The following is a 25,721-nucleotide window of genomic DNA, read 5'->3' as shown; positions in this document are numbered from 1 at the left end:
AAATATATATATATTAAAAAAAGCAGGTCTTTTTACCTTCATTATTGTAGTCATTAGTAATTTGCAATCTTGATTGAAGTTTAGTTCTGTGCATGTAGGGACTGTAGGAAAACACTGTACTTACATGGAAGAGCTTGCTCCAAAACATGTAAGATGCTTTGATTTCATCTTCTTTTATCAAGAAGCAGCGTGCCGAGGACCTGGGACTCTCCCATGGGCAGGACCAGCTGTGTGCTGGAGTGGTGGCTCGCGTGGCTCTGTTTTGGGGAGCTGTCGGATGCCACAGAAAGCCCTCCCTCGGCTCTGCAGGCAGCTTGCGAGAGCGATGCTGGGCCTGCCAGGCATTGAGCGTGGGACGGCTCTCCGTATTTATCTGATATTTCCTGCTGCCTCCTTGTCCCGTTGCGTTTGCATGACCTCGGGCTCCCCCAGGACCGCTTTTCTCATTCTCCCCTGGGATATCATTGATCGCTTTCACAGCAACCCGTTTTAAGATCTGAGCAAAAAAATGACGAGGTAAGCTGATGTAATGTTTGCTGCTCATAAAGAGGTTATGGGTCCGACTAAGGCAGCAGAAGCGAATGATCACCAAACTCTGATCTTTGAGGGAGAGAAATGTGATATCTAAGGCTTTTGAAACCTCTAGACCTTGCTTTTAAAATCTGGCATTTTACAGATCTTTTTCAAGCAAACAGTTATTCCCCATTATTTTAAATGGTGGCTTTCGAGAAGCAATTTGATTTACGCAAACAAGCAAAGAAAATCAATAGCCATTTCAGATTTTGCACCTGCATCTCACTAAGCAGATTTTGAGCCCATTCGTTTCTCGTTTCACAGAGCTATGGGTTATGATTAAAGGCTTTTCTTGCTCCTGCTATGATCTTCCCATGAAATAGAAGTCAGTGCATCTGCATGCTGCCCGATTCATCACTTGCTGAGCTTGAAGAGGCCTAAGGCTCAAAAAGATTTAATTGCTGTTTTAAATGTGCAGCAAAATCCTGGCTTGACTGAAGTCAGTGGCAACTTCATTCCCACAGAGCCTGGATTTCAGAGCTGGGGCCATATCTGCACCGTGCAGTGGGGTCCTGCTCCCTGCACCAAACACATCCAGTCTCTTGCCCACAATATCCCTTTGCACTCAGCTCTGCCCTCTTGTGTGATGGGGGTGTTGTGCCACTTACTGCACCACTGAACAATGCTGGACTCTTAAAGCAGGATTAACTGCTGTCCAGACTAGATCTCAATCAAGCAGACTTGCAGGCTGTTAAAAATTTCGGAGACACACAGTTTTTGTGGGTTCTGAAGAGTAGCATGGGCAAGCTTGAAGTGCCACGAAATTCAAAAAGCCTGGATGTCTGTGGCATATGTGTTTTGTTTCTAGCTTCTGGAGAAAAGATGCATAATTAAAGAAAAAATATAATCTTTATTTGCATGTACAGTATGTTTCTCCTATCCCTGTCTTGTCCCCTTTGTGGGAACCTGGGGCCAGAATTACAGTATCTGAAGTTGCTTTTGGATCCCAGTCAGCTCCCATCTGTCATGATCTGTTTTTAATCGAATGGGTTTTCCATCTGAAAGTAGCTGTTGGATAGAGAACGAGTAGAAATATTTGCGTAGTGAATTAGCTCAGAGTGAAGCTACAAACTTTTTTTTTCCCCCCACAACAAACACATGGAAAAATATTCTTCAGTGTAGTGTGGCTGGCCTGAAAATTGGCAACAGCAGCTTCCTTCCCAGGCTCTGACTCCTCTGGCTTGTCTGCGTGGGTAAGATCTTTAAAGGGGACCTGAAATCTTCCTGTTACGCAGTCTTATCTCCCCTTCATGAAGCAGGGCAGTGCCGATGTCACCCTTGTGTGTATGGGTACTGCGGGAGGGAGGCTGCGTGGCTTGGTTTTCCAGGAGAAATACAAGACGCAGCAAAGGAATAACCTGGGTTTGCTGAGAGTCATGCTCTCACCCCTGGGCAGTCTTTCCTTTGCCAGCCTTGATGGTCTCTGCTCTGGTGGGAGCAGCAGATAGGTTTGATGTGATAACTGAGTCAAATTCAGGCTCTTAGTCCTTACCCTCAGTGCTCTATGAAAGGCCCCAGATCTCCTTAACAGTCTGTGCTCAGTGTGTCCAGTTCTCAAATACCATGAAACTGGGCTGTAGGAGACAGGGAGCAAACTGCCTTGGGGACTGAACGTGGTCATAACAAGCAGAGAGGAAAGTGAGGCTGCAGGACCTCCATGGTTTCCAGGACATCAGATTACACCTCTCTCCTGCTGGGAAAGAAGAAGGGAAAAATCCCTTGGTCCTTGGAAAAGCATTGTTAAGACTGTTCTTCAACATCCCTCGAGGGGTTTTCATGCAATACCTTTTATCGTTAAAAGCACAGAAGCAATTACCCTGCATCAGCGCCTTGGAAGATGGGCTAGTGTCCTGGCGGAGATGGAGAAGAGAGTAACGCTTATCCATCCCCCAGCGCTGGAGAGAGACCACTTCACATCTGCATCCATGGCAAAAGGGAGAGCTCCTGCTGCAGCGCTGGGGCTGAGGGAGGAGGGATGCTTTCCTGTTTCCTCTGCTAGATCCTTATCTCGCTCCATTTGTGAAACCTGGAAATTGCTTTAAAGACCCAGGAGCTGGCCTAGCTGTGATTTCCATTATATTGGCGTTGAGTAGTCACCTTCAGTGCTTACCCTTGATGGCTCCATCCTGTGTTTGCTGAAGTCTTGTGTATCTGTCATGAAGGCATTTGGCCTGAAGGCCAGTGTATGAGAGAGCAGAATCTGGCTCATTTTTTCCTTTTTTTTTAAAATGTTTTGGAGGTACTAGGGTCAAAAGGAAACATTTGTGTGGTTTTTTTATATATATATATAGATAGATAGATAGATATATGTGTGGGTGTGCATGTGCGTGCGAATCATTTTTTATCACAGCTTCCGGCAAAACAGTGTTTCTGTAAGATGATTGTTCTGGGCATGGACTAGGGCTGGACAAGGGAAATCCTGGGCTTGTTCTGGGCTTGTCTTGCTGTTTCCACCGATGTAAGAAAACAGTGTCACTCTCGCTGACCTGCTTTATATCACCTTTGAATCAGTCTGATAGGTGCTAGAGGCACTGAGTGGTACGACGTGACTCAGCAAGGGCTGTATGCTATAGGGTTGAGTTGTTGTCGTTGCGCACGTATGGGTGTGCATAAGCGGTTGTGTTGCATGGCTGTAATCCCACAACCCCCCTGGAGCTGAGTTCCCTTTGAATTTCCGTGTTGAACTAGAACATATCTTGCCTGGATGCAACCTGGCCACGGTTGCATCTCCATATACAAGGAAAACCTGGAGCATGGGGTTGGAGATCAGCAGCCCAGTGATGGGCTGTTACTTCAGGAGCAAAATAGCTCTCCTGACTGTGCCTGCAACGTGCCCTGGGGCCCTCCAAACAGGCAGAGGTAGAGGGCAGGGTGTGCTACCAGGGACCAGAAAATGTGCTGTCACTTGATTAAAGCTTTCATCCCAGGGACAGCAAAACCAGTGGGAGCTGGTGATGGGGTCGGGTGGGAGAACACTGGGTGCTCTCCTGAGACCTCTGCTTAAGGCTGCAACAGGGCAACGGCTTTAATTTAGGCTAGTCCTGCACCCAGGGTTATAGTCCTCATTGTGAGCAGGAGCGGCCAGTGAGATGCGGAATTTGCCTGTACTGACTGTTCAGCTTTTGGAGGTATCCTGTGCTTCAGAACCCACCTTAACTTGTATTTTCTTTTCCCTGAACAGGTCTATATCATCAACGTAACATGGTCTGACCTGACTTCCCAGATCATCTACCGGAGATACAGCAAGTTCTTTGACCTGCAGGTAAGTCTGTCTTGTCTAACATAAAATATTATTTCTACTCACACTTCTAGTTGTGTTTCTAGCTGGGTTAATAGTGCCTTTAAATGAGGCTTTGTGCTTGTTTGGTCTGTTACATGTCATGATCTTGAAACTTTTCAGACTCTGTCCTTGTAGGGTGTAAGATAAGTGGGTGGTATGCTTACAGGGAGTAACTTGCACTGTAAAGACATTTAAAGCTGACATTTTCATGAATGGTTCCTATTGAAGAGGGGATCTAATTTTAAATACTTCAGATGCATTTAGAACAGAAAGAGAGCTACATTTTGGGTCCCCAGAAACTACTTGCCCAAATTGCTGAAAACAACAGAGCATTTGCATACTCCCACAGCAGTTCAGTAATGGAGATGGTAGTGGAAACCTTCCAGACCCCCCTCCTAACCATCTACCCAGCCAGCCGGTGTCCTGGCTCCTGTTGTTTTGTACAGCTCCCTTGCTGTATTCTGTGCCTGTGTATTTAGATTTCATCAAAGCTTTCTTGCTGGATAGCTGCTGACCGATGTCTGAAGCCAGGAAATGGGAAAAGTCCAAATTACAAAGTTTCAGCGTGGGCATCAGCTACTTCGTTTCTGGTACTGCTCCCAGGCACCTGCACGGGTAGGGAGAGCTTTCTGGCTGGTGTCCTATTTAGCAATAATCCAGATCCATTGATACCTTTGTATCATCATACCTTTGTAGGCAGCAAAACTATAATTGCCTGGGGTGAAAACAAAAGCTGTGCTTTGACAGACTCCTGAACTTCGGGAGAAATGTTGATTTTGGGCTGGGCAGTGGTTAGAATATCAAGTGAGTCCTCACAGCCGGTGTTAAGGATGTACACAGCTGACTGGGCTGTGTCCTGGGAAAAAACATTGAGCCTTTTTACCATGATAAATTAGGAAAAAAAGGGTTCTTCCCTTTTGGTACCTGATCTGAGATGTCTTGAAGAGTCCTAGTTTCATCATTGCTCCCCCTTTATGCGTCATTTCTGGTGCTTGGACATCTGAAGCTTGCCTGTTTTGCAAGCTATATGGTTATGGCCTCCTGGCTTTTCTGGTGGAAAATGGGACCATTTCTGTGGCCAGGCATGATTTCTCTGCTGTGTGGCTGGAAGAAAAAAAAGGGATGTTCTTAAGCTTTCTCTTGTGCCTCTCTCCAGTTCTTACTGGTCTGAAGCACCAGGCCTGCCAGTCCCACTGCTGTGAAGAGTATGTCAGTAGCTTCTCTGTGTCGGATGTACCTGCTAAAGATGCGCAGCTCTGTAATCATGAACATTTGTTGTCAGCATGCGGATTGTGGCCAAAACTGTTTCTTTCTCCCTCTTCTTTTTCTTTTTGCCCCAGTTCTGTTTTCATGTATATGTTCTTCTGGGTCTCCTGGCCTTTCCTGGTAGGTTTGAAAAGTTCCCATCAAGCGTGGAGTTATCAATGGGGTTAGTGTGTTGGACAGGAAATGATGTCTCAATCAGGGAGTGAGTCCTGAAAGGTCCCATTGATAAGTGCAAGGGGGCCTAGCGCCAGTGGAAAACTCCTGCTTGCACAACGCTTCTCCCCCCACGAGAAAATACGACAAGAAAGTAACAAAATTCCCTTCCTTAACCCTTTTCCCTTCCAGGGATCTCTGTCAGGGCCACTACTGTGTGAGCAGTGGCAGCCCTCTGCAGCAGCCTCTTTAGCTCTTACAGCATGAGGCGTGCAGTTACCGAAACTGAGGTCTTCACCTGGGCTTTCCACGGTCTTGTCATGTCTCTAAGCATGTTACTGTGGCGATCTGTGCCTCAGTTTCCTAGCTGTAAGGTGGGGACAAGGCCCTGCGTGCTCAGGCTTGCCATAAGGTGCTTTTAGACTCCCAGAGGTGATTTTTTTTTTTCCCCTTTTATTTTTTTCTGGACTCGTGATGCTGCCAGAGCATCTCTGAGGTGAGGCAAGTGAAATGGACTTTGGGTCTTGAATTGCAACTTGTATTTACAACTCTAACGAAGCCCGCAAAGGGAGTTGGAAAAGCAAATTAAATGTTAGAGCACTTTGGGAAACCTTTGCATTTGGGAAACTTGTGGCTTCATGTGCAGTGATTCTTGCTCAACAGCAAATGCTGTGTTACCACAGCACATGGATAAGCAGGCACGGAAAGCTTCATGTAGAAGCTCTGCAGCCCCTTTTCCAGCTGCTTGCAATTGCTCAGGCTTAATGCTTGGTTAATGGCTCCCTGTACCTGGTGGACCTGCTTCTAGTGTCTCTAGCTTCAGCCAACTGCGACAGGAAGACCTTAGCATTTATAGGAAAATCCTCCTGGTATTGTAAAGCAGCTGTTTCAGGGTTTAGCAGTGGAGGATTCCCATGTTTGCTGTCTGAACCATGACTGGCCTGTAATGGGGCTCTCGGCTGCACTGCATCTTGCCTTGCAGACAGTGATTCCCAGTCGCGTTAAGACTTCCTGAATGGAGGAGCGATGTTTCCAATGGAAAGCCCACAGCAGAGCCTTTCATGATGAAAGTTGGAGAGCAGCATGGGGGTGCCAGCCCACATTCCCCAAACCCTTGAGGGGCTGAACGTGGCTTTTGGTAATGGACCATGTGGCAGATGTTGGGGGTGCCATCTGCTTGTTGAGGATCAAGGTAGTCTCCTTAGATCCCCCTCACTTTGCTCCAGATAAGGAGATGACCTGTGATTTCCAGATTTTTTGTGGAAGCTTGAACTTCTGACCTAGCACTAGTTGGACCTGGGTTTTGCATCCTGATACCACGCATGGTAATGTGGCCTTAGCATAATCAATCTACTTTGTAATGTATCCCCACGTGGCCCTTCCAGCAGAAAATCAAGCAAATGCCCAGTGAGTAAAGCTCAGCTGATTTGCGGGCACCACTCATGTCCAAAACAGCTGGAGTCTGCAGGTCTCTGCCAGCTCCACTCGTCCCACTGTGTCCATGACAGAGCTGCACTTCAGGGCTTCCTAAGCCTGCATGCGTCTCGTTTGCTCTTGACTGGAAGTGGAGGAACAAGGGCTGACTTGTAATGACTTAATCAGGGCTGCAGTGCCTGGTGTTGACAGTGACACTGGATAGGACCCATGGGGAAACCCTGGGGGCTGCGCAGGGCCAAGGAGGGAGGAATACAGATAATTAATTTCACTACTGCAGTTTCATGTTTCTTTAAAATTAGAGAGTCCACCCTTCCCCGAACGGCTGTCTCTGTGGGAAGTGGCTCAGTGGTTTTGAGAGCCCTTGCATTACTAGATACCGGGCTTTTTAAAACACTTCCTAGCAAATCCTCCCAGGCACTGCAGGCAGTAAGAGGCTGCTCTGTCCCAAGGATTCAAATCCCAAAAATATTTGGTTGTGCTATTTCAGCAGCGCATATGCTTGAATTGGGAGTCACGTTGTTTTCAAGATGAGTAGTAGGCCAGTGAGACTGGACATACCATGGGATTTTGAAGCTGGAGTTTGCCCCATGAAGGTGTGAGAAGTACAGCAAACAGAACCCAATGCAACAAGCTAAGTGTCAGCCCTGTGCTGCTTCAGTGAGGGCTAGAGATCTATAAATATGGGCTTAAATTAAATCTCGGTGTTGCTGCATCATTTAATTGTGCAACTAAGTCACATCTGCTGCTGAGCGTGGGTCAAATGATGGCAGCAGAATACATGTGGGTGCCAATGTTTCAGTAAATAGGATTGAAAGTATTGAATTAACTCTGCATAGATGAAAGCATTACTATAAATTGCTTGTCAAGTCCAATTATCTGTTGTCTTTCATCCTGGGGAGGCATTTGCACCTGAGCACCACGTGGGGTCAAAGCCACCTCCTAATGTAATATTTTAAGTGCTGCTTTCTCATGCACTCTGCACCTGGGTGCTTGGCTCTTGCCTGCGATGCAGAATGGAGGAGCGTGAGGTGCCTATCACTGGGAGAGATGGCGATGTGAACATCGCCTGTAGCTAGTGCTGACCCTCACGGCAGGCTGGTGGCTTATTCAGGCACGTTCCCGGGATGCCGTCTGAGGTCTCCCACCATCGCTGATGGATTTGCTGGTGGTGGTAGCAGAATCCTCTCCTGAGTTGGTAGTTCAAGTCAGCAATGCTCCTGTTGTCTCCAAAGGTACTGAGAAAGGACACTGTTTGATTGGGATAGCAGGGATAACTCCTGGCATTTCCACTGTGCAGTAAAAGACATCTACAGATGTAAGGCTCATGTTTTTCTTGCCGCAAAGTGCTTTTGGAGGCTGTTAGCAGGATGGGGATCTGCAGCTGAGTGTGTGCTTATATAATTACCCAAAGCATAAGGTGGAGAAGTGTGGGGATGGAGCCACCTCACCCTCCCAATCGGCATGCTGGGCTGGGAAGCAACAACAGCGTTTGCAGCTGGCAAGTATGAAGGGTGGCTCTTACCCCACTCCCCACCTCACCCTGCCAGTTGCTCAGTACCACCTTGGGCTTTTTATAGATGTTATGACCCTAGCTGGGTGCTGCCCCTTGCTGCCGAGAAACCCCCTCCCCAGCAAAGCGAGCAGGGAAAATGTGACCAAGCTTCAGTGCCTGGTGTCTTAGCTTGAATCACCAGTGGCTTATCTTCTGCATTTTATCCAGCGACTCCAAATGTTCTGGTCTGATTTTATGCCTGTCTTACTCAGTGCCTGGAGTCAGAGTATGAACAGGACCAGAGCCTCAGCAGAGGGACCAAACCCTACGTTCAGATGCTGGCCTCTCTGTTGCTCTCATGAGGACGGCTGGGTCTCCGTGTGTAGAAGATCCTTTCTCACAATAGCAAAATGTAGCTTTCTCCAAGGCAAAACACAGCAGCTGGCTTTAGTGGCGTGCCATAATCCCATGTTGTGTTTCTGGCTGCATGAGAGGCAAACGGCGTCCTCGCTGGAGCCGCGGCAGGAATGTTAGGTAGGCAGATCGCCGTCTCTCCACACAATGACCCACACAGACGTTTTGGCTGCAAGGAGACATCTGAAATGTCACAATTTTGAAAAGGCAAATAAACAAGGCTCTGTTCAAGCATTCACTTTGTGTATCAGTTAGCAAAAAATTATCTGCCTGATGCGGTCTGCTGATCTAAGCAGGTTTTCTTCAAAGTGGCGCAGAAAGAGGAACTCACTAGCAGCCAGTTAGAACATTAAAAAAATAAAGAATATCAAGAATTTTATTAGGGAGCGGAAAGAGATGTAAATTGTTTCCAGGCTGACGATAAAACATCAAGAGCTTCATTTGTTATTGCTAGGGTCATCCTGATTGTTTACAGTGCTATAATGGAGTAACTGAGCATTGAAGAGGACATTAAACAAAAATGGTACTATAAAAAACAGTAACTGCAGTCTGTATCCCCGCTTTTCTTACTCAGTGGAGTTCATCTGAATGCTGCTGCTATTGATCGTTCTTCCATTACGTGCTCTTCTCTGCAAACATCCCTTTCTCTGTTACCCCAAGCTGTATCAAATATTGTAACTTCCACTCTCATTTCCAGTTAGGTGGTTGTAACTGTGCCACACGCCTGAACACCCTGTATTTCACTGGGTCACTATGATTCGAAACAGGACCTGGTGGCTTCAGGGTGCAGGCTTTCTGGGGCAGACCAAAGGGGCAATTGGCGCAGGGTGCTTGCGGGGTAGGTGCCTGACAGGACTCTGATGGAATTGTGTATGTTCGCTCCATTAGTTAACTTGGGTTGATTGCCCAAGTGGGGACCCACAGTCCCTAAATCTGGTGGTCCAGTGCAGTGTAACTCAGTAATGACCGTTTTTGTAGGACCTACGATATTTCATGTTTGTAACATTCATGCTTTCAGGTCTGCAGGAGCGGTGAATGGACAAGCTCAAGCATGCGCTAAATTTATCGGTAGTGAAGAGTATAGGTAAGAATGCAACGGGGCAAGCGTGCTCCCACATTTGCAAATGCTAACTCCTAACTTTCAACCCGTCAGGCCTTTTTAGCAGGATGAGTAGAGTCACTGCCTGGTCTTCTCAACCATCCGCAGCAGCAGGGTCACTCTGCAATGAGTGATGCTTTCTTCCATAGGTGCCACTCCACACATAGCTCCTGGCATCGTGGGAAGGGAAGAAGGACTGTTGATGCGGCTCCGTGCGTGATGCAGCTTGCCCCTCTCGCAGCATGGGAGGTTTGCGTTAAAAAGATTCCCAGCCTCTGACGAGCTCAGGGAGTGTTTCTGTTGGGCTACATGTGCACGTCTGAGGGTGCGTACGGAAACAGGCAGGAAAGCTGGAGGAGAAGGTGGGGTTGAATAGGGCAGGGGAGGAGGTGGGGAGGAACATTGCATGGGTTGTTGCATCACGCTGTGGTGCGAGTGCACAGTGAAACATAAAGCGAAGGGGGAGAAAGGGAAGATTTTACTTACTGGCATTGCTCCTGCTGGGCTGTGTTGACAGCAGGGGATCTGGGCTCTGCAGTCAAAGCATGTGGCTCCCTCTGCTCTGGGCTGTGCTGGCCTTGGCCCGGATGGTCTGGGTTGCAAGGATCACATTTCTCCTGCTCCCGTTCCCTCAGTGTGGGGTGCTAGGCCTCAGCATCCTGGCCCTGCTGTAGACATTGAGAGCTGCTGTGAAATCCTCGTCCAGACCAGGGGCCTGGCTCCATACATGACCCACGAGGTTCAGACCCAAGGCTTGGCATCAGGGCCGTTCCTGATAGTCACGGAGCTGTGGGGATGGAGTTACTCCAGCAGTTGGGATGTAGGATTTGGTTTGAAAACAGCCTCCTTAAGAGCAGGATTGAAACTGAAACAAGCCTGGGAAAATTCAGAGGAAATCTGAGCGTGGCTCTGTCAACATGTCTGTTCCCAAAAGTCAGCGCCGGCTCCTTGGGGAGAAATGGCACGTCCTTTTTTCCAAGTAAACACGGGCCAGTTGTCTGCTGCCTCTATCCCAGACAGTGTGTGGAGAGGCTGGCAGTGGCAAGGTTTGCAGGTGTTGCAGAAAACCAGATTTCCAGGAGGAGCCCTGAGCCATCGGCTGTGAGTGCTGACGGTGCCTCCCATGTTTCGGCAGCTGTGCTGGAGCTCCTGGTGCAGCCACGCTTGCAAGACTTGGCTCATGGTAGCAGAGACCCCCTGATGCCTGCCCTCAGAAAAATAGCCCAGCGGCAAGCTTGCCAGTAACAGGGCTTGCTGGTGGGAATTGAGATGCCCCTGGAAAAAAATGAATAGCTGATATGGTTATTGAGCTGGGAATGATTGTCTCAGCTGTTTTAAAGTCTATTTAAATACCATTTGTCCTTCTAGCCCTCAGTCAGTGCCTTAGGATACCAGCTGGCTTGGGGCAGTATCTTTGTCTTCAATGAATAAATGGAATTGTTTATAATTCTTATTTCCATCATTATTTAAATGTTTGCTTGGCAAAACAATCTGTTCAGCTTCCAGTATTTGTTTCTAAAGAGACTTTACACGTCAGACAAAGATGAGGGCCATGATGGGGAAATGGCAGAGTGCCTGCCAAACTACAACAGAGGCCACGTTCAATGAACATGGCAAATAACCTGCAGTTGAGAAAGTGACCCAGCCTATAGGAACCCTCCCCTTTGTACTTCTGCACTTGGGTGCTGTTGAGGCATAAAGCTGACACTTGAATATTGCCTGTATGCTGCATCATGGGAATCTTCTGCATGGTGGCTACGGGGTGATGTTTGCTGCTCAGTGCCAATTTAATATACTCTCCTGCCTGCCCCATATGCAGGTCTGGCCAGGACATGGGTGAGCTTATAAAGTGAGGTGGTGGCTTAGCCAGCTCCTCAGGGTGTGACAGCAGTAAGGCAATAAGTAAGAGGTGATACCCACACTACCCTGTATCCTCAGTGCTCTGAGGATTCAATGGAGATGCCCCTCTGTAATGATAGGGAATGGATTTTGCGATCGAAGGATTAAGGTTTTTATTTTCTCTGAGGGCTGCCGTGGGTCAGAGGTAAGTCTCCCAATGGTGCCATCGTAACCTCTCACTGTGAACAAAAGGTTTTGCAATACTAGGAACACCCACAGGAGTCTTACATGTTCTGGACAAGGTGGCAGTGAGGTTTTGGGTCTCTGGTTGGGTGGTTGTCCTGACCCCACTGTGGGACGGGAATCTCTGGAAGCTGCATCTCTGAGGGTCGTGTCCTCCTCCATTCCCTTGCTGCACAAGACCAGGGTCCTGGACCCCCCACCATGGTATCATTGACTGATGGATGCTGTTTGGGGTCATTGTACCACGTGGGCCTTGTGCCATATAATGCTGATATTCTCCTGGATGTTGACAAGTCCTTATTTCTCTGGTGTTCATGTCCTGTGTGTGAAATCGGTAGTATTGAAACATTTCATCACACCATCAAGAAGCTTTCGCCTTATCTGACCCAAATTAAATGCTAATTCACTTCTAAGATCTTATGGAAGCATGACATTGAGTGGCAGGCTGCTCTGAAGATGAGTTTTTCCCTCCATCCTTGTGATCTCATGTGCTGTGCTGTGACAATCTGAGCTGCTCCAGAGGGGCTGCACAATTAGTGCTCTGTTCTGATTGCTGAAGGGAATTCACTGTCACTTCTGATTTCCTGCCTTTTGCAGCCTCTGAGCAGAAGTTCAACACTGGCAGATCTTTGTTAGCATTCAATTTGTATCTCTTCTTTAGGCAGGCTCCTGATCCTAGAAGTAAAACAAAGTTTAATTAAACTACAGGCTCTATATGTAGTTAGACAAATGAGTAGGGTGGGTTTTTTGTGTGGTTTTTTTTGTTTGTTTGGTTGGTTTTTTTTTAGAAAGATCGGGAGCATCACAAAGAGGTTGTTGAATACTTTACTGTGTCCTTTTAACTATACATGGTCTCCTACTGCTGTTCCTCCACCTTCTTAGAGAGCATCTTCCATCATCACTCTAGGGGAGTGTGTGTGTGTGGATGCACACAGACATATCCCTGATCTCTGCTGGAATAAATCAGAATTGTTCAACTGTGTGCTTTTGGCCAGCAGATAAATGTTGTTTGTCAAGAGAAGAGCCTGTGCCCCTGGGGCCAAGGGGACTGTGGGTTTTCGGTCTGCTGCTTCCCCAAAGTGCCATGCAGCTGCAGAGTGCAGTGCCTGGATGGTGCGTGATCCGAGGTGGGCAATGCTTTGGAAATTGCTGCCTCTGACAATGGTAAGGTTTGGGTTTTGCTCTGTGTGATTTCACAAGGCCTGGATCCCACATTGAGTGCCCTGTTAATCTCATCAGCCAGGGGAGAGTGTGAAGTCCATCTCTGAGGTGTGTGATCGTGCTGGGACAGTGATGACTGCCAGCTCCGCTTCATGGAGGAAGGCCTTGGGGGGTTCGGAGGGGAGTGTGGAGTTACAAAGTGGCTCCGATTTCAGGTGGAGAGTGAGAGCTCATAAAGCAGTGTTCCCCCGGGAGACCCAACCAAAATAGCGGCTATGGGAAGTGTCCTGGTTAGGAGCCCCTAGCAAGTGCTCTGAGCCCAGGCAGCTGGACCAGAGCTTCCTCTGGCTGCAGAGTTACAGGTACAGTCAGGGAAATCTTAGAAATTAAATGAATGGCAGAGCTCAGCAGTGATGAACTCTCACTGCTTATTAAGAGCCCAGTGGGGTAAGTTTTTTAGAGGGTATGTGGACTTTGAGTATGAGAGAGGAGCCTCCACTGAAGGCTCTTGACCTAAAGCTCTGTAAGCTTTGGGAAAGATTTGGGGAAGTTCAGCTGTGATGCCAGTTTCTGGTTCAGCTTCTCTCTCCAGTTTGGATCTGACGGCTGTGAAGTAATGCCACATTACCAGATGCTTACATATTCATGGGATAGTATTTTTAGAACAGGACAAAGACTGGAAAAGTCTCTGTGGATATTATTTGGAACCTATAAACAAATTGCTTTACCTGCTTTTTGCATGCATGCATTTTTTATGAATTATCTAGAGAGAGTTTAACTTGAGCAGGTTTGTCCAACCCAAGAATCTCAAGGAAGCGCTGCAGAATTGTAATGGATAGCAGATTTCCCAGTGGATTAATTCATATTGTCTGGAGTGGGAACCTGACTTATAAAGGATTAAAGCCACTCTGCTGGGGAACAGGAAGATTAGCTTATATCGTACTGTCAGATACTCTGTATCCACCGTTTGAACTACACAAGCTTGTTACCTGCAAAGATCCTTCAAGGAATACCTGGAGAGTATCAAACTCCATTTACCGGCCTGTAGCAAGCACAGAAAGCAGTGAAATCAGTCAAAAGGGTTATTTGATGGGAATTACTCCCTCGTTTTCTAGAGGTTTGGTTTATGTAAGTTGTTCTTGTTATCTGTACCTACATCCCATGCCTATCGCTGACCTGGAGGCTGTGAGGATGGTGGGGACCCTGCAATGTGGGAAGGGCTCTTTTGGATACAGCCACAGAGAGGAAAAGCAGCAAGTTCTCCCAAATGAACTGAGTTGACTTACATCAGCTGAGGAGGATTCAGACTTATTTCGTAGCTGTTGGTTGCTTTTCATGTTAAAACCCAAATGCATCAGGATGCATGAGTCCCTGCAAGGTTGTGGTGCTAATAGTAAGCACATGTTTAGAAAAACATGCCTGAAATTGCCAAAAATTCTGAACCGTGATGGAAAATTTTGGTATTGGGCCTATGCCTCCGGTTTTGTCCCTGGATGACATGTTGTACAAAGGATTATGCGGAATGGTGGTAAAACTGGGCTGAAAGTCTCTTCAGCAGAGCATGTCAAGGCTCAACATATACCTCCTGTGTTATCCTACCTCCATCTCCATTATTCTGGTGTTGGAAGGCCTCGTCATAGCCCATTAGGTCTCCACAGCAGGATTTAAAGCTCAGCCTTGGGAGGAGCCCACTTGTTTGTTAACCTTGTTCCAGGTTTTGTTTGCTGGAACAATAAAACACAGGAGAGCAGTTCGGCTATGGGACCGGCCCCAGCCAAAGCTACAGCTCTGGGACTGCTCTCACACAGGCAGTGAATTCTCCAAGTGCCACTTTATTAGTGTATTTCCTCTTTTACCACAGATCAAGATCAGCCTTTTTTTTTTTTTTTTATTCCCCCTGGAATCTCTGTGTGAAAATTAAATTCCTCAGCGGGATTTTTACATAGCCTTTAGTCCCTGAAGCACCCAAACCCAAAAAGTTCAGGCATGACAATTCCACCCCCTCCGCCGCTTCACCGCTCTCCCCTAATCGTGCTCAGCTTTCAATTATTTATACTGCCGGAAAATTGCGCGGAGTTCACACCCCCAGCCCCGAAACACAATTCCGCTTTTGTGTGGGGAATACAATCCTTCACTTTCATTAAGTGTGTGGAGACTGAGATGAGAAGTGCCTGTTGTGTTCGCATCCCTTGGCTCGCGATGAGAGGAGCTGGTTGTTTTCGCAAACGTCCTAAATAGCCCTGCAAGGGTTACAGGGAGTTTATTTACATTATTGCATTTAAGTGCAAATAGAAAATTGCCCAGCCATAATGGAAAGGTTATGCAGGGCTCTGTCAGGGCTCTTTTCCTTGCCACCTCGCCCCTCCTGGCTTTCTGCTCTTACAGGCTCAGATGTGGGAAGGCTGTGTCTGGAAGGAGCTGTAGCTCTTGGTCCTGTTACGCCAGGGTTTGCTTACTGGACAAACAAAAGCATCAACTGCCATCTCTTCCACTGTGGACTGCATGTAGTCCTGCCTGCCATAGGAAAGGCTCCTGATCAGGCTCGCCCCAGCCTGATTTATGAGTGTTGGGTGCTATTTGCTTCTTCCCCGTAGCACCTGAATAACTGACCTTTTCTGCAGAAGCAGCATATGGAGCATGAAGTTGGGAGTATGTTTTCTGCCTTATTCCCTTCCTGCTTGCCTAGAGTCGCGGCATGCTTCTCCTTTTCTGCAGCCGGAGCGGTTTCATGTCTTGTGCAAACACAAGTATTCCCACTGCAGAACTGTCTTTTGCAATTTCCCCTTTCCCTCCCTCAGGGGAAGCATCGATGAGTCTCCAGTGGAGCAGTCAGGGCAGCAGAACCCACAGAGAAGCCACGCTGCTCAGCAGATGATGGCAAAGTCATGCAGAAAGCAAGAGTCCTCCTGCTCTGGGGCAACAGCTTTGTGCACACTCCTTCCTGGGTGCCCTGTTTGAACAACACCTGGCCAAGCTGGGGGCTTTGCTCTCCGCCTTTTGCCTTTCATTTAAAAGGAGAGATCTGGTCTACAGGATCCATGCAGGAAAGGGAGGACTTGAACTCTTACAGCACGTAAGATCCTTTGGCACTGCCCGCAGTTTTCTGAAGATACCCCATTTAACTGTTGGGTTAGCATTTGCTCTTCCCTGCCCGTGCCCAGGAGAAGCACGGTGGGGTTGGTGGTCTCTTGGTATGTGTGAGAGAGGAGGGTGTCCTGGGAGCATGCCGTGGGTGTGTTTCTGACCCACAGCATTCCCAGGTCCAAACCCCAAGAGCTTAATTCTGAGCAGGATCGACAGGTACATAGCAGCAGGTCATGCTGTTCAGGCCTGCAGCTGCAGCAGGGCTGGTGTGAGCTGCAGCTGTCCCTAATGGTGCAAGTGGGTCCTTGCACATGGGACTCATTCGAGTGCAGCTGGGACCCTATGAGGGTGTAAAGCCAGCAGAGCAGGGAGTTGCAGTCCAGTGAGGAGGTCCATGCTTTGGAGCAGAGCCAGTTGCTGACAAATTTTTGATTGGCAGAAGCTGTGAACAAGTTCACAAAGGACTAAGCAGAGACTCAGAAAAGCATCCCTGTGTGTGTAAGATAATTTCTGTAAATCTGCAGTGCAAGCAGGGCTCTGTACTGAAGCCGTTTGTGAGGCATCAGTGTTGATGCAGAGATTTCTCTGATTCACCAGGTGCAGTCAAGGGCAGATCCTAATTGATTTAGTGGCATTTTTGCAAACCGAGTAAACGCCACAGCCATGTGCCTGGGTCTTGATGCATTTGGTTTTTTTAAGGGGTGTTAAGAAAACCAGTGGGACTTGCTGAGCCGCTACCTTCAGCCAGGTCTTTTGAGAGAGGTGGAAGACAAACCGCGAAAACACTCTGTGAGGGAGAGAGAGGAAAATGCCAAATGGGAAGGCATTAGAAAGCAAAGCAGAAAAGGACTAAAATGATAACAGGGAAAAAAATATTTCGAAGGACTAAGGTGAATTTAATGATCAAAGTTTTGTCTTACAGGGAGTGTATCTTATCCACTTGGAGCAAAAATTATTTCACAGGCTTTTCTTTTTTTCTGGCTAATCTCTGGCTTTTGACAGCCTAGTGAGTTGTGTTGTTTTGGCCTCTCTGTGGTCTGGGGAGCTTTGAAAGTCTTATGAGGAGCAGCTGAGGGAACTGGGGTTGTTTAGCCTGGAGAGAAGGAGGCTGAGGGGAGACCTCATCGCTCTCTACAACTCCCTGAAAGGAGGTTGTAGCGAGGTGGGTGTTGGTCTCTTCTCCCAAGTAACTAGCAATAGGACGAGAGGAAATGGCCTCAAGTTGTGCCAGGGGAGGTTTAGATTGGACATGAGGAAAAATTTCTTCACCGAAAGGGTTATCAAGCATTGGAACAGGCTGCCCAGGGAAGTGGTTGAGTCCCCATCCCTGGAGGTATTTAAAAGACGTGCAGATGTGGTGCTTAGGGACATGGTTTAGTGGTGGACTTGGCAGTGCCAGGTTAACGGTTGGACTTGATGATCTTAGAGGTCTTTTCCAACCTAAATGATTCTATGAAATCCAAGTCAAGGCTTGTCCTGGTCACTGCAGTGATGTGCTGCTGCTGCCTGAGCAAAACTGGTGCATGTGCCTTCCTGACGAGGAAAATATGTTGTGGGATGGCACATGGTGAACCCCTGTGTCCCTGTAACAAGTCTAGGTTGTCTTGTAGTTTTTGGTGCGTTGGTGGCTGTTAGTGCAGCTTTGCAAAAACCTGTGTAGTTGTCTGTGACACTCGTGTTACCGTGCTGAGAGTTAGAGGGTGCCTGTCTCTGACACATCTCGCTTGCACGTAAGGGTAGGATTTAGCATTTGGTGTTTCAGGAGGCGGCAGAGATTTGGTTGCTGTTGGGATCTGGCAATAAGGCAGGTGGAGCAGTAAAGCATGGTGTGGTCCACGAAGGTGGTCCCTGGCTATCCTTAAGCAAAGGGAGTTGTTTACAAAAAGGATTTCCAAGGTGGTGAGAAGCCCTGCAAAGTTTTGGGGTTGTTCTAGGAGTGGGACAGCCCTGGATTATACAGCTGAGCAGGGGTGTGCTGTGGGCTGCAGGAGCACTAGGGCTGTAGTTTCCTGCCTGATACTGTTAAGAAATCTCATGTCAAATCCTGTTCTACTCTTAAGTCAAAATATATTTCACTGCCTTAGAGTGGGGATGTTTTTTGTGTAATTAGGAGCCGGGAGTCTGTGGTGTGGAATGAGGAGCGGGGAACTGCTGGTGTGGCGGGGAGGTTATCTGAAAATACCCACCCATAAAATGGGGGCTATAATCAGCCCTCCTGGAGAAAGTTTATTCATTAATGTTTGTAAAATGCTTTGAAGTCTTTGGCTGGGAGTCTTTTTAACAGAGCCAAATGTTAGTTGTATTACAGTAGCCAAGCCAGACCTTAATGACCACGTTCCCTCTCCTCCCCCCGAGCCCCCAGCCATTTCTAACAGGGTCTGGTGAAGAAGTGAAATGTCAGCAGAGCGACCAAATAGAAGTGAACTGCTCAGCAGAAATATAAACAGTGCTTGTCTTTCTTGGGATTATGTCCTGGTCCCATGGACTTTTGCTGCCAGGAATGGAATTTGTAGAAGGGATGAGGAGTTTATTTCCAGGCTTGTATCATGTTATCCCAGTTGGTAACTGGTTTAGGGTCCCCTTGAGTTAGTACTCGCTGGTGCCCTTTGGGTGATTAAAGTCATCCCAGCTTGTCTTGATGGGAAGTCACCATAGCAAGACTGGCATGCTGGGATGGGAGGGAGCCGTGGCTGTTGATGGGGTGCACGGTGAGCAGGGGAAAGACTTCACTGGGGTGAAACAAGAAGGCCCCAGAGCTAGGATGCAGGGGAGAGCTGGTTTGATGGGGCGCTCAGCTCTGGCTGCACATAAATGCCCCTTGCTCCATGCCTATCCATTTCCTACAGCATTGCCTATCCCCGATCCATAACAGAATAGCATTTGCCTTTTGATTTGCTTGATTTATGGTGTTAGGAGGTGAGGCTTGGTGATGGCGTTGGTGGCAACAAGGGCCATTTTCTTTCATATGAAGGAAATGGGGCAGGTTCAGTCCATGCTGAACAGTGTCTGTGGATGGGTTCGCAGCGTGGAGGTGAGCAGGTAACCAGGTGTGCTAGAAGTCGTGGTGTGAGAACACATCCCAAAGCATGAGCTGCTGTTACAAAACTTATCTCTGGGCTTGCACCCATTTGCTCTGGGTGGCAACTAGGAACAACTCATTAGCGTGGCCTGATGCGTCACGCGTTCAGACACAGCCGATAACCTTCCTGGCCAGCTCTGACACCCCAGCTCATTGTGCATCCATTCCCTGGCCTCGCCCAGGGTTAGGCTGGGATGGCTCCCGCCTCGGGAACTGCGTTGCAAATCATTGCCTGAAGATTTGTGTTGCCCACGCATGCCTTGGTGTAGGGGAGGCTGCTCTGCATTGGGATGATGGGTCTCATCTGGGTGAGAAAGGAGATGTCTCCAGCCTAGAGGCAGAGCACACTACATTGCATGCGTCCTGTACCGGGGATGCCAGGAAGGCGGCTTGGCAAAACAGAGAGGACCCAGCATCTTCCCCAGAAACCTGACGTTTTAGTGACCCATCCTTCGAAAGCACCCTCTGAACGTGGAGCTTGCAGCCAAAGACTGACCCAGCCCTCGCCTCTAATCTCATCTTTCCTCTTCAAGTCTGGTCCCTGGAAAGATGCAGCTCTCCAAGAAGACATTCCAGGGGGGTTTAATCACTGTGCTCACTGCAGCCCTGCTGCGCTTGTGGTCTAAGCACCTGCTGTTTCATTTAATTAGCAACAAATGGGAGGCGTGGGTTGGGGGGAAGAGAGAGCAGCACCCTGGTGAAGTATTTGCTGCGATGTGATGTATTTTATTTTGGGTTTGGAATGGAGGCCATGAGGAACATTTTCCAGAGGGCTCCATAAACCACCTCCGTTCACAGGGTGATTATTTGAGGAGGGAGGGGGGGTGTGGATTTAAATCGGTGCTGCTAATTTCTGCAAACAACCACATTATTTTTAATTCATACTCCAGACTCCCTCCACCCATGGCTTGATGTTAGGAGCTGTGAATTTTCCACGTCATAACAAAGTCCCTCTATAAAAGAGACGCCTTTAAATATATTTTTAAAAATTGATTTCAGATATGTCAGGCTCTCAAGTAAGTCAGTCTTCAGAATGGAAAACTAACTCTCTCCTTCCCTCGTCGTGACCTGTTAATTTATTTGGATTTCAGTAGCACATACCAGCTCTGAGCAGAGGTAGGTCTCTCTGGTGTTAGGAGCTGGAAAATGCATGAAAAGCCGCAAGCCCTGATGAATATAAGTTGAAAGAAATAATCCCTTTGTTCACCATGATTAGTTAAGCTTGGGAGCTCTCTGTTGAGATAAAAGCATTACATTGCTAGCAGTGTTTTACCGATGCAGGGAAGGGAGATGGAGACAACTGGGGTGAGACTTCAGGATTGAGCCACTTGTGCTGGCGCTAGCTGTGCCCCTGCCCTTGGGAGATCAGCAGCCAGAGCTTCGTGCAGGGAAGGTTACAGTCGCAGCTTCCATGTGCTGCAGCCCACCAGCACTGGGGGCTGTTTTTCTCCATGGGGCTGGCAAGTTTAACAGCGATCTCTCATACTTCTGTATCTCATGCAAACTGTAATTTGTAATCTGAAGACACACAAGGTGTATTGGCCTTCTGTCTTATTTTCTTAGGATGATTAAAGCACCACAAGGGCTGCAAGGATGAACACTGTATTATTTTTTTTTTTTGCCCTGCCCTGACTAAAGCAGAAAAGCTGGGTTTTAGAGATTTGGGCTTTGGATTCCCCGTTCTGCAAGAGCTTTCATCTCCCATGGGTTTTGAGAGGATAAATTAACTCATGGCCATCAGGTGCCCAGATGCAGCAGTGACTGGGGTCATGATGAAAACTCAGACTGATCAGTTTGTTCTCATGTGGAGTTTTAAATTCAGTCCTAGGTATTGGGTTCTGGTCCAAGGACAGAAAAAGTTCACAGAAAATTCTCATCTTGTGAGATTGTCATCATCTTGAACACCAGAAATACGGAAATTCTTGCTGTATGTCCATCCTACAGGCCTTCACTATTAGAATAGAATAGAGTATTTCAGTTGGAAGGGACCTACAATGATCATCTAGTCCAACTGCCTGACCGCTTCAGGGCTGACCAAAAGTCAAAGCATGTTATTAAGGGTATTGCCCAAATGCCTCTTAAACACTGACAGGCTTGGGGCATTGACCACCTTTCTAGGAATCCTGTTCCTGTATTTGACCACCCTCTTGGTAAGTAGTTTGTAGTTATTCATTGCCTGCATAATCCTTGTGGGCTCACTGCTGTCAGTAGCACCATAATAGCTCTCGGAGACTTCCCAGTTCCAAAGACAAATGTAAGAGAGGTTTCCCTGAGAAGGGAATTTGGTTGTACCTGAAAATCCAGTGGCATCGTGGAAAAAAGAATCGCCTTTGCATGAAGTGCCCAAGCATGGAAAAGTGGTCCTTCTGCAACTTAGAAATCATTGATTTTGCAGAAATCAGCTCTTCCTCTTGCTTTTCTGAGTAGTTTCACTGGGGTTTTTTGTCTGCTTGCAGGCACACAGGGCACCTGCCCATCTCCTGGACCTGGTGGACTCCTGCGAGTCAGCATTATGCTGAGAATCAATCCCATAACCCCCTAGTGGTATCTCTTCCTCCTCTTAGTTTTTCCTTCTTTCTCCATATTCCTGTCTGTTGTTAGAAATAGGTTCTTTCTGCGTGGATCGAATCTGGAAGCAATACTTCGAGGGACACATTCAGACTCAGGATATAAAGTTTGGAGTTCTTTTTCCACCTTTGACATTTGAGAGATGCTTTTAAGTAGATGAGATACTATTACAGTGTCAGCCCATCTGTCACTGGAAGCATTGATGTTTGAATCATATTCTTCTGCTTGGTTTTAACAGAAAGGCAAGTGAAGCTGTCTGGCCGTTTGCCTTGTTGCATGCCTCAATATGGCTAAGAAGGGAAATTTGTTTTCATTTTCAAGCCTCTGTTGTATTTCCACTGTTTAATGCTGTTCAGTCCCACATCCAGGCAAGGGGATTGCCTGCCCAGGCTGCTCTTGCTGCCTGTAATGGAGAACAGCCCCTTCGTTTGCCCCTTCATCTGCTGGTGCTTGCTTTCGAAATATGAGCATCTTCCTCCAGCTTCAAATCCTTCTCCACGTTGATACTAATCTGCAAGGTTCAAAGCAGGGGTGAGATTTCAAAGCCTCCTTAACCATGTTAGATCTGCAGTGTGACACTCAGGCCATGTTGAAAGCCCATGTGTTGAAGCACGTATAATCACATATCTGCACCTGTTAGAGCGGGGAAAATTTCTTCTGAGTTTTGTTACTGTTTTTCTTAAGCTGCTCTCAGGTTTTCCTCCGTTCCTGGCCAGCACGATGTTCTCCTGCATCTGACCTCATGGAGAGACGTGCACCAGCCCCAGATGAAGGGCTAGAAACAATCGTCTGCACCTGGCTGAGCAAAATAGGTTATTTGTGTGTATGCATGTGTGTCTGGTAGTGTAATTTATTTGTTCAGTTACTTGAGCCAAGGTTTCCCCCCAAAGGAAGCCCTAATTAAGCCAGATAACTTTGCAACTGGGTTGCTGGCGAAGAGCAGCTCACTGTGCTTGCATGCGTGCTGGCCACAGGTGTGTAGTTGCTGGCCTCCCATGCCCTTTTCTATCCTTGTTTGATAATGAAGGGAGGTTAGCAGTAGCTGGGAATGGATGAGGCTGGTGTCTTGCTTTCTGATGGAAAACAGGCCATTCTGTACTCTGAAATGGTGTACCTTACCCTCAGCAGGGTACATATGTGGAATCTAATTTTTGAAGTTGCTTGTGTCCTGGCACACAGCAGCTGGTGTGTCGTTTCTCCTCCCACCTCCTCCCCACTCCACTTCTTTTTTGGGATCCTTTTTTAAAAAAAAATTGAAGTTTTAGGGCTAGGTTCTGCAGATGGCTGAAGAGGCCATTCCACAGAGAAGCTGTACTGTTACAGCCATAATGCTGAGGCATTAAAGGCTGATCAAATAAATAACCCTACGGAGCACATGAGAATCACATGGGCTCATAAAACCAGCAGCTAGGTCTAGATACCGCAGTGCCATCAGACAGCTTGGCTGCTGCTGGTAAGGGAATTAAGGGGCCCAGACATTGCTGGAATCTCATTGCAAGTTACTGTGTTCCTGGATGCTTTCTGTGACAAAGATTCATGAAGTAATTTCTGGGGCGGTCTGTGAAATGTTAATTCCCTGCCTGAGCCAGGGGCCAGGGCAGGAGAGCTCTGTGTGGTACCTGCAGCTTGTTGGTTAGACTTGGACTTTCCAACACATCTGTGGGGATGTTTCCACAGTCTGGGCATCCTTCTGATGTCTCTTCATTGTGGCTTTGTGTGATGGGGAGGAGGACAGAACAGACGAGTGCAAACCCACAGGGAGGATGAGAAATAGCCCTGGATGCCTGCACAGTGCCCAGCAGCGTCAATGCAAGATGACTGTCATGCTTGTTTGGCCTGCCTGTCTGCCCCATCCAGCTTCTAAAGCCAGTCACAAGGGTGGAAAGGCATAGAAATCTGCATCCTCACTGGTCTTGTCCTGGATGGACATCAGCCTGGCCACCAAAGCAGCTCGTAGGTCACCTTCTTCCCCTCAGAAAGCCCCTCAAAAATGTTTGGGAAGGAGCTGCTGGATGGGATGAATTGTTGTGGCCGCCTATTCCCTGCAGCTTGCTCTCCCCAGGACCTTTTCCTGGCGTCACCCAAGCACAACTGCATCATATAATCAGTGTGTATCCTTCACCTGGCCACAGTGGATTGCATGTGCGGCCAGACAGGCTGGAGAAAACTTGTGTTTTCATTTTATGACAGAGTACATGCCCAGTTATGTACAAATGGTCCCTGGTGATGTGCCTCTCCTCATGTCGTTGGAAGACCATCCGCCAGAGGAGAGCAGGCACGGATGCTCACTGGCAAAGTGGACATGTAGCCAGCTGCCTATGAAGCAAGGGGTGCTAGTGTGCAGCCCACGTAGCTCTGCGACCACCCTCGGTTTAAAGCTCAGGAAGCCGCTGCCCTGACAGGGATGGGAGAGGCATCTCCTGCCTGTGGCAGGTAGCAGCATACCGAGTACCTCCTGCACCTGATCCTGCTGGCCACGGTCCTGCTGTCAGGTCTCACAAACACCACCAGGCAGGGATACAGGCTTGGAAACCTCCTGATGGGAGGATGGAGCTGGAAGGAGTCCCTCTCCTCCCAGATGCAGGCGGCGGCCTTCGTGTGCAGTTTGTCCCTCACAACTTGTAGCAGTTTTATCATCTGCAAGTTTGGAAAAGTCACAGTCCTGACAGTATTTCTTGACAATTTGCCTGCCCCACTTAAAAGCTACTGAGATTAAAAAAGACCCAAAAAAACCCCCAGCGTTGTCAAAGACCTCCATCGATGCTTTTAATACTCTGCCAAATATTACATGTGATTAGTCGGTATAATACACAGACTACCATATGGTCCGTAAGCATCATGTCCGGGGATGGATGATTATTATCTGAATGAAAATCCTGGAGTAACACGCGAGCAGACAGAGAGTAACATGGAGGCTCCGTAAACACTCACTGTGCCCACCCTGCTCCGAGCTGTGCACATGCAGCCGCCATGGCCGCCATCCAAACCCATCTACTTTCCCAGGGTTTGCTTTCATTCTTAATTAAATTAACAAAGCTCCTCAGGCAGACTTGTACTTAGAAAAATAAGGTTTTAGTCCCAGCCTCCCTTCTCAGGGGGCTGGGTCGGATTTGCCCTGTGGGATGTGTTGTCCCTCCTTCCAGTGCAGGCTTGCGTCACAGTCTGGTCCATCTGGAAGGTCCTTCGGGATGGGTGCACGGGACCCCTGGGATTCTTCTTCTGGGCATGGGCTTTAAGGACACGGTTGTACCCAAACACCCATTTTTTTTCAAAGAGAGAACAGTGCCTATGCTGTGCGTCAGGGCAGTGATTGGAAGGAGCTGGTGTGGGTTTGAGTGTCCACCTAAGGAGCCTGTGTTGTGTGGTTGTGCTAGTGACAGGAGGTCTCTTTGAAACAGCTTTTCTGATACCTATGGACTTTGTCTCTAATGCTCAGACGTAAATATGCAGAGAGAAAACCGTCCGTGAGATGCCATTGCAATAGGCACTGGTAAGAAGGACAGGCTGTTGCAAGCCTACGTGTGTTCTTATATTCTAGCCCCAAAATCCATCCCTCCATCCATTGCAAGCCCAAGCAGCCAACCCCGGCTTGGAGTCTGTCCTTCCTGCACACTGGACTCCTTTGCTATCCCTGTGTGCCCGATGAGCATCCTGGGGAGATGCCAGCACCTGGGGCCGGGCAGTGCCCGAGCCGAAGGGCCCACGCTGAGGCTGGGACCGTAAAGGCTGGCAGCTGTCTGAACTGTTGGAAACCGCCTGTCCTGCTGGCTGCTTGCTTACCTCCCTCGAGGCCTGGAGCAAGGTATCTGTTACATGTGCAGCTCCGTTTGCCCGCTCGCGCGGTGGGATTTGTTGTCTGTGCTCCTTGCTAAATCCCCCCAAAGATGGGAGACACGTGTTTGGAACCAGATACGCAGGCAAAACATCGCAGGGTTTGGAGGTAGGGAGAGAGGGAGAAAAGAAGACAAAGGAGTCTCCTCCCATCGTGGAGTTAAAACCTGTGGTTATGTTTTGCTTGGCATGGTTTCATCAT

The 25,721-nt window shown here is 48.1% G+C and overlaps 1 protein-coding gene across 1 annotated transcript in view; it reads left to right on the top strand.

Moving 5' to 3' along the window:
• Positions 1-3,662: 3,662 nt before the first annotated feature.
• Positions 3,663-25,721, top strand: part of SH3PXD2A (SH3 and PX domains 2A) — a 217,169-nt gene continuing 195,110 nt past the window's right edge. Inside the window, exons 1-2 of the mRNA XM_009277841.2 lie at positions 3,663-3,701; positions 3,755-3,835. Of these exons, the coding sequence (XP_009276116.2) occupies positions 3,663-3,701; positions 3,755-3,835 (120 nt within the window). The remainder of the gene's footprint in view (positions 3,702-3,754; positions 3,836-25,721) is intronic.

This window comes from Aptenodytes forsteri, unplaced genomic scaffold (assembly GCF_000699145.1).
Source record: "Aptenodytes forsteri isolate BGI_AS27 unplaced genomic scaffold, ASM69914v1 Scaffold15, whole genome shotgun sequence".
Lineage (NCBI taxonomy): Eukaryota > Metazoa > Chordata > Aves > Sphenisciformes > Spheniscidae > Aptenodytes > Aptenodytes forsteri.
This window is presented reverse-complemented; position numbering and strand designations above follow the sequence as displayed.